Source organism: Cherax quadricarinatus, chromosome 14 (genome assembly GCF_038502225.1).
Source record: "Cherax quadricarinatus isolate ZL_2023a chromosome 14, ASM3850222v1, whole genome shotgun sequence".
NCBI lineage: Eukaryota > Metazoa > Arthropoda > Malacostraca > Decapoda > Parastacidae > Cherax > Cherax quadricarinatus.
This window is the reverse complement of record NC_091305.1, coordinates 11,479,563-11,489,197: the sequence shown is the minus strand read 5'-3', so window position 1 is coordinate 11,489,197 and position 9,635 is coordinate 11,479,563. Positions and strand designations below refer to the sequence as shown.

At 38.5% G+C, this 9,635-nt stretch overlaps 1 protein-coding gene across 1 annotated transcript in view; it reads left to right on the top strand.

Moving 5' to 3' along the window:
• Positions 1–1,093: 1,093 nt before the first annotated feature.
• Positions 1,094–9,635, top strand: part of LOC128695430 (doublesex and mab-3 related transcription factor 3, truncated-like) — a 65,756-nt gene continuing 57,214 nt past the window's right edge. The window contains exon 1 of the mRNA XM_053786037.2: positions 1,094–2,325. Coding sequence (XP_053642012.1) covers positions 2,128–2,325 — 198 coding nt within the window. The 5' untranslated portion in view covers positions 1,094–2,127. The remainder of the gene's footprint in view (positions 2,326–9,635) is intronic.

Below are 9,635 nucleotides of genomic sequence, written 5' to 3'. Positions count from 1 at the left end.
ATGCAACAGACGAGTCATCCAATTTCTTGAGAGTACTTGTTTTAAACAGAGCAGTTCCTCATTCTTCTCACTGATCATCGCTGCCGCTACTACTATAATAGCCATTCTCCCCCATAGTTTCATTCATAAACCACCACAGCTACCTATATTCTCGTTTAGGCTACCTACCTAGCGGCAGTGATTGAGGCTAAAGCCCGGTTGTCTTATAATTAACTCACATGAAGACGAAGCGAGTGTGGGAATCATTGTTTAGTGAACGTACTATAATATACAGGAGGTGGTGAGCAATGTGTGGAGGAGTGGTAACAATACCCGCCTCACTCCCACCCTACTTATGCTCCTCTCTGTTTATTTGGGACTTGACCATGATTGATTGATTGTCTAAATATCTCATCCCCCATTCATTTGTTTATTAGTATTTCGGTCTCAGTGAGTAAGCTGCGGTCTAATACAATGTTTCTTGCATAAGCTGTATAGAATTACAATAAAATTATAACAGATACAGAAATGTGGAATATTATATAGGCAAAAGCTAAACCCATACGTTCATAATGTAGTAATATAATCAAGACGCTGGACATTTAGGCCAAGGAAGCCCTCGGTCTTTTGGTGGTATGTTCATTCAAACTAAAATTATGAACTTCCGCTGTATGTGTAAACAAACTTGTCACCATACTTTTTCATATATTTTTTTTTTATTTCAAGTTGCCAGGTGTGGGGGAGGCGAGCAACACCAGCAGAAGCAGCAGCAGCAGCAGCAGCTGGCACAAGAAGACTCTCACCAGTGTGAGTCCAACATGGACAGTTTATCCCGCAACTCTCATACAAATCCACCAGTTTGGGTGATCTACACCAGACCTGTCGACACAGTTTATTGGTTTTGACTTTTCATTTGTTCGTGTGATGGCTGTGTGTTTTGCTAGCGGCCGCACATGATGAGAAATGTTTACACAGCATCAGCTCACTGACGTACATATACAAAAATGTTTTCTACTGAGTTGCGCTCAGTCCCGTAGAATTTCGCTCAGAAGAAAGAATGGAAAAGAGTTGGGTTTCGTTTTGATATTATGTGTCTTAATCTAACTCCTATATTTGTGTACGCAATATTTCAGTTCATAAGACCCTTTCTTGCTTATTATTCAAAAACATAAGAATAGTATCGGCGAGTTTGATACCTTTTCACGGTGTAGAGAGCGAAAGACAAAGTATCCTCCACATCTTTCTTCTCTTTCTTGATTGCCACCCGGGCGGCGGACACTCTCCACCAATCACTACACGAGTTTCTTGCTCTCGGGAGAAACTCGACCAATCAGGAGGAAGATAAGCACCAGAGTTGCTACTATTGGCCGCCCTGGTTCTCCTTTTCTTAGGAAAAGAAGGGTATATATGAACTAAGAATTTGCTCTAAATTATATCTACAAAGAGCTTAAAATTCTTTGTCAAGAGGCCTTTTGAAGAGCCTCTCATCCACAAGAACTATCTGAAGAAGCCATTATTGTGACAAGGCGAGGAGTGAAGTAACTTGTGGGTGGGCGGGATGATTTATTAGGCGATGAAAGCTTCCGACTGCCACACTAACCATAAATTGGTCCAGACGACGCCTTTCATTGGTCACGGGAACCCTCAACACCATCAACGGCAACACCTGCAACGCTCGAGGGGTCATAACAGGTGCTCCAGCTTGGATAAAGTGTGAAAAACATTACTTTGGCGATGGCGTCTTAGTGAAACATATCAAGGATTCGTCTCATATGATAGTGTTTAAACAGCAGTACTGGATAAGACATATCTCCAAGATAAGCAAAGCTACAAGGAAACATCTGCTTTATAAGAGGAAAGCCCATTGTAACTATATTCAGAGTGAACGACGCAGTGGGTCGTGTAAAGAACTATCATCCCCCGCCAAGGGACAACGTCGTCTTATGCCGAACCTCTCGAAATAGGTCGTGTGCTCCGTCATTGTATTATCTATAAAACATAACTCCTGACATAGGTCGCGTGTGCTCCCTCACTCTTCACATAGGTCGCGTGTGCTCCCTTAAGTAGGTCGTGTGTGCCCATAGTCTCTAAGGTAACGCCGCCCTGCTCGAGTGGGCGCGTGCGGGCGTGGTGGTGAGACTGGAGGGCATGAATGGCGTGGGAGGTGGCGGGGGCCTGGGTTACCCCACGACGGAGAAGGGCGCACGCAAGCCCAAGTGTGCCCGCTGCCGCAACCATGGTATGATCAGCTGGCTCAAGGGACACAAGAGGCACTGCAAGTTCAAGGACTGCACCTGCGCTCGCTGTAACCTAATTGCTGAGCGTCAGCGCGTCATGGCTGCCCAGGTCAGTGATAGTTTTCTAAGTCATTGCTTGTTACAGGTCATAGATGTTCAGGTCAGTCCGACAGGTCAGTGTTAGTGATCACAAGTAGTAGGTTGGTAGGCAGCAACCATCCATGGTGGTACTTCTATCTTGTCATGAGTGAAAAATAAACTATTAAATGTTTTGTACTCAGGTAGATTTGCTGATCTTTTCCTTCTGTCTGATGAACAAAAAAGGTGGCTGGAATATCCTAGTCTTGTATTTATACTTTCAGTAGTTCTTGTTTTTACTTTCATTTATATTTTTTAATTCTCTTTTTTTTCTCGCAATGTTTCCTTTCTAGTTTGGAGAACTGGCCTTAGACCGGGCCGCAGGGGCAAATATTCATTCAGTTATTCAGTGTTTACTACCCTTCATAGCTGTCCAGATCAGTGTTACATGTCACTGGTGTTCAGCTCATATGTTTTTGACTAACTTGATCAGTGATGGTTATCCATTCCAGGTCCATGTTAGTTTTACTTCTAAGATCTACCCATGTCACTGTTATTGGTCATGAATGTAAAAGTCAGATTATGAGTAACGTGTTATGCCTACTCATTTCGTGTTGAACATTAATGCTGTCATAGATTAATACTAATCATATCGGTATCATAGAATACGTCTACAAAATGTCAATGTTATAAATTAGAAACTTCAAAAAATCGTATTTGTAACATTATTTTATGCTATAAGGCAGATACATTGTATTGAGAGAGATTATTTCTTCAATAGGCGTTGTTAGGTGTTTCTAGGTCTACTATATATTTGGTATATAAAAGTGCTGACAACGACATTGCATGGAAAAAACCACATAGGCAGTAGATTTTATTTTAATCTTACAGCTCGCAGTCAAATCACATAACGTTTCATCTTCCTATAGATTTGAAAAACTTCGTAATACAAAAAGGAAAATTGATATAGCCGACCACCTACGTGGTGTTTTTAAAAATTATATTGCTACATATAAACTATATTAAACTATGAACCTTATGAGCGACTTAATTCTTCTATTAAATATAGTTAATTGGGGCTTAGTATTGCTCTTAATTTCAGGCCATTGTAAAATGAAGAAAATGTCTATAGAAAACTTGCAAGTTATGGTAAACTGAAATCTGAAGGCAAGAAAGCAGTTCTTAAGAAGTGCCTAAGCTTATAAAAGTTATTTTACAACTCTGTACATTTTTAGTAAGGCTTCCTTTAGATTATGGGACGCAGTTTAAGTGTCCCTACCAGAGAATGGTTGTTGATGCATTAGATAACATACAGCGAAGGAATACAATATTAATACTGTTTAAGGAATATTTCATACGGACATAGGCTTAAAGATCCCTGAACAGAAAGGGTACATACGACTGAAATATAAAAGTGGTAGACAGGTATAAATAAAGGAGATATAAATAGGATACTGAGGATATCTAACCAAGAAATAACTCGAAGCAATGGATTGAAGTTGGATAAATTTAGAGTTAGGAAGGATATGGAAATCCATTGGTATGCAAAAAAAGTTGTAGACGATCGGAAAAATCCGCAGTGCAGAGTGATCGAAGCTAGCAACTTTGGTAGCTTCAAATATTGATAGATAAATGAGTCAGAAACTTTGGATCTGAGAAGGGCCTATCTAATATGAACCAATAGGCCTATCGCTGTTCATTATTATTATTATTAAAGATTCGCTGGTATTCTCCCGGCCCGGGCCTTTTCCAAGTGGTGGCCCGGCCTTGGCTCCCTCTTTAGGGAGTGTCTGAGACCTAAGTCTCCCATGGGAGGAGGCACAAGTACCTCTTCATCTTTGGGACCAACTGTCCCCAGGCCTAGCCACAAGCTAGGCCTCTCTGGTCTGCCATCCCCGCCCCAAGGGGGCTAATGGGAATGACAGTCTTGTGAGCTGAAAGCTCGGGCTCAGGCACCTACCCTACCCTAGAAGGGCTGGGCATGGTGTCGATGATCGCTGTTCTTATTTTTATGTCAGCATATAATTTTGTTGTCACAAATTTCATTTACCTTTTGAAATTTATAAAACCATGATGTTATTTGTTTCTTGTGCTGGGAATAAAAATCGGCAGCAGAGAACATTTTACTTGTATTTAATTATTATTAATTTTCATTACCAGTGGACGGCTGGCACACAAGTAGGAGCACGAAGTTCTTCCACGGGTTTCTTAATTTACATAAAGCGGCTAGTTTATCATGCATTTTCTGTGGACGGTGGCGCAAGGGCATATGGATATACAAAAAGCCTAGGAACTAGGCCCCAGAAGGATTAACAGGAGTACATCTGGTTTTATATCTACAGTTGTCTTACCTGTTGCATGGATATTTCAGATGTCCTGCTTAATGTATCTGGTATATTGTTTCACTTACAGGATCTGTTGTTCCAAAGAAATTTTGGATATTCGCTTAATATGTCTGGCGTCTTATTTTCATTAATACGATACCATGTCATGTAACAAATTATTATACCATCTCCACAGTCCTCAGTCAGTGGACAGTCAAGCACATACGAGAAATATTCAAAAAAGTGACTGTAAGGCTCATCACATTGCATTTAGTTGAATTATCCAAATTTCCCGTTAACTAGCACATAAACATTCAGTTATTTTACAGTATACATAAAATTGCGACGAGCATCACTTTACACAGAAATTAATAGAAATAATTAACCGCATACCAGACATGAAAGTTTTAAAACAATTCGCTCTCTCTCTCTCTCTCTCTCTCTCTCTCTCTCTCTCTCTCTCTCTCTCTCTCTCTCTCTCTCTCTCTCTCTCTCTCTCTCTCTCTCTCACTCTCTGAGAAGAATGCCAGACAGGCAGATGTAATAAAGGTGTGAGAGGGGAAACAAAGGCAACGTGACAGCTTGCGTCACGGTAAATCACCTCCGTGTTTTTAACTAACATTTCCCTGGACATATGCCAGTTAGGAGACTTAACAGGCAGGACAAGACACAGTGAAAAACCTTATAAATCAAACTCACCCGAGCGACAAAACTATTAACGCTCTCGAGGCAAGAGGAAAGAGCAGGACACTTCTGTGACACCTCAACGGAAATTATTAAAATTTCCGCTGGGAAGCTCTAAACCGGCATTGTTTATTATGCTAGCATAGGGAATTAAAAGTAATTAAATTTGATCCACGGAAGATAAGGATAGCTCCAATTCCTTGGGTCAAAAGCCCTTCACCAGCATCAAGCAGCCTCATTTCCTTAATTGATTCCCAACAAAAACCTTAGCAAGAGCAACAGAGCGCAGGTTTCCACCACTATTTTGTCAAGTATTAGATGAGTTCCAGCGACGCTCACTTACAAACTCTTGTTATAATTACTACTAGAATATATGCGCCGATAGGTACATATCTCTCACTGTATGCACACAGTTTACTTTAGTCCTTATTTTAGGGATTTAATTTTTCTTTATGTTAGTGTACGGATGAATTGTGACCTGACGTGATGACCCATGGATGGTCAGTAGGGCTGAAACTGAGCAAACTAAATCAGTTATAAGGGCTTCGCTATATAAGAAAAGAAATTTATGGCGACGTTTAGCTATTGTCAGAGACAGCACAGTAAACATATTTCCATACTGTCAAGGAGCATGAAGCCCATCTTTATTTTTAATATCCTCTAGTGTGAAACTTCCTAGGAGGAGCGTTGGACAGGGATATAGATGTTTGAGGTTTCGGTGGTGAGTAGTTGTGAATAGTGATGGCGCTGTTTGCCCGCACTATCTCCGTAGACACATGTTAATGAAACCTTTAAGTAAACTTATAGTGCCAGGAAGAAGTTGGTAGCGGAACATTTACTCATTGGTTTGCTAGTTGTTTTAAATAGTTTCAGGGATCATTGCTTCCGCAATCCTCTCTGTTGACGGTCGTATATATTTGAAGTACAGGGTGATTAAATATTGTGCTAGTTAATACTCTTGTAAGTATAATGTAAAACAAGAAGGCATTAATTTATTCTAAGCGCAATATAAATATCAGTACCTCATCTGTATTATTAAAAATATGATAGCAAGTGGTAATAGCAGTATGTTTATACTGGTACAATATTAATAATGCGTTAAAAATTAACAGTATTTTAAATAAATGTTAATGTGGAAGCAATGTAAAGGTTTAATTATAAAAATAATAGTAATGGTCATAATTATTTAAAATTACTAATAATAACTACATTTATTATTTGTATTTTATAATAACTTAAGACATAATGACTGGTAGAAATGCTTCTGGGTACGACTGATTGTGTTAGTATAGTGAAAGGTGTTTGCGAGGGTCGGAGCAGCCTCCACCATCACATGTTTAGTTTGCACACAATGGGACTCGAGTACACCTATGAAACAATGAACTAGTGTGAGGGTCCGTACCATGGCTTGTTAGGTCAGCAGGTCCACTACTGTAGGTAAGAAACCTTATATACATATTATATTCTGGTGAAGTCTTTAAACACGTGTCGGGCGACGGACATTCACAGAATATTCTGCCTGCCCTCACGCCTTGCTTAAGGGAGGTATTGTTTTTAACATTTACCCTCCCGTTTAACCCTACGCAAATGTAGGATAATTTAGGTTAAAAAACCTAGCATATTTAAATTTATAGGTAGTTTCAGATAGTCCCGAAGGCGACGAACACAAAATGTTTATTTGAGAACTGCTCGCCGCCATCATGTTTCTCCAAGAATCTAGGATGACTACACTTCTCTCTTCATTTATAATTATTAAATTTTGTTCTTTATGAATATATACAGATGAGTTTATTCATAAATGATTCAAATGAATATAATTGCTAACAGGTTATAGTAATTTGCTTTTAAAGAGGAGGGGGGGGGGGTATGGTGATGCTGTTGAAGGAATTAAAATTACTCTCCCCTGTCATGGACGAAACCATGAAAAATAAGACACCTGTTCAATACTTGGGTATCTTTATTGCTTAAACTTTTCACCTGCACAACAGGCTTCTTTAGTCGAAAAGAGATAATTAACACTGGAGGCAGTAGAAGAAATAGTTTTGGTGTGATCAGTCCGTCAAAACTACTTATTCGTTCTGTTTTATTCACTTGTATTCGACTAAAAAAACCTGTTGTGCAGGCGAAACGTTTCGGCAACCAAGATACCAAGGTGGTATACATGTCTTATTCTTCAACTTAGTAGTATTATATACCATCAGTAAAATGAAACCTTATAATCTCTCCCCCCCCTCCCACAGGCGTTGTATGAGCCCTACAGGTTTAGGGCTTGTCAGAATATAATACTGTATGTACATAAGAATACAATAATTTTCTTTGTCTAAAAAAAAGTTTATCGGATTACCTGACGATTTCCCCTTTCCGAAGGAAAACAGTGAAATTTTGTTATAATATTTTTTGGTATGTTATTTTGCACTGAAACAGTGCAAAATAGCACTGTTTCAGTGCAAACTGAAACAGTGCAAAAAACAAAATATATATATATATATATATATATATATATATATATATATATATATATATATATATATATATATATATATATATATATATATATATATATATATATATATATATATATATATACCACAAAAAACTGCTAAAGGATGTTTATAATTTATTTCCTTGGAGAGGAAGAGAGGGAGGGGAAACTTTCAGCTGGCTCAGCATATCCGTATTACAGTCAGTTACATGAATAAATTTCAGTTTTCAGAACGAGGCTGGTATGGAGTTGAAGGGGTCGGCCAGGTTGGGATAATTACGGATTAAGATAGTGGCAATTATAAGGAAGAAAAAAGATGAATGAGAAGAATTCCTCTAATTTATTACTACTATTGATGATTAGTCTTGTGATAATTAAGATAATTTTGAAAAAAAATATGAGTTACAAGAAAATAATAGAAATAAAATTAATAAATGATAATTATTATAACAATAATAGTGGATAATATTAAGTGGAAGCAAATGAGGGGAATGTATCGGAGTAAGGTGGATTCTACACTTCTGTAAGGCTGTGAGGAATTAGTTTTAAATGTTGTAGGGAGGAGACTGGAGGCTGTGGAGGTGGTACATTTGAGATCAGTGAGTGGTGTGAATATCCAGAGAATAAGGAACGTACAGATTAAAAGACGGAGTGGGGGTATTGCAGATATAATTTAGTAGGAGAGAGGAGGGGCTGCTGAGAGTATGGTAACTTGGGATGGATTTTTTTTAATTTATGTTAAGCGCTAAACCCATTTGGGTCATTCAGCTTAAGCCGTGGTGGAAGCTTGATCCTCAGTCTGCTGAGCGCGAGAAAGACGCGCTTCCTGTTTATACCTACGATGGAACAAAATAGGTTAACCATGAGGATGTATAAGTCCAGGGTAGACGGGAGGAGAGGTAGAGATCGTTCCAGGATGGTGCAGAAAAGAACGCCTGTGTAAAGTTCAAGACATTTATTAAAGGAAAAATTTCGGCACGAGTGGCTTCATTATTATGGCTGATGAAGCCACTCGTGGCTAAACGTTTCTTATAATAAATCCCTTGAACTGGACACGTGTTCTTTTCTACAGTTTGTGTGCGGATGATTATCAGCTCCTGTGCTAGACAGCACACTCCACTTTTCAAAAGATTGAACTTGCTAAATATACGAGACATACACTCATATTATTGTGCTTACTACTTATACAGAACATTAAATTCCACTATAAACCCTCCACTTAAACTACTTCTTGACAGTTACAACAGAATGCACAGTCACAATTCTTGACAGTTACAACAGAATGCACAGTCACAATACAAGGCATAAGACACTCTTCAACATCCCTCGTGTTAGTCTCACACTATGCAAGAACACTCTGCACATAAAGGGCCCGAAGATCTGGAACTGTCTATCGGAACCGGTAAAGGATCCCCTGACTACTTATAAATTTAGGACTTTGCTAAAAAAATCATCTTATCTCAATACTAACCAAATCAACCAAACAACTTCTAATTAGTTTTATTATGTGACCTCTAGGCTATTAAACATTTGCCAATCCATGAAATATTACTGCCTGGACTATTAATTGTAATATTGTTTTTATTAGATACAACTACAAGATTATTATTATTCTTATAAACCTCTACCTTGACTACTTCGCATTAGTATTAAGATTAAATAAGATTGCAATCAAGTTAACCACTATTATCTTGTCCAGTTTTAAGTAGTTACTGTGTACTATTATCTTGTCTAGTTTTAAGTAGTTACTGTGTACTAGGATTAGTCTACCCGAAATGCCCCGGCATGATAGTGGCTTTCTTTGCACTTAGCAAACCAAAATTGTAATTACACATTGTAACCTTTACAAAG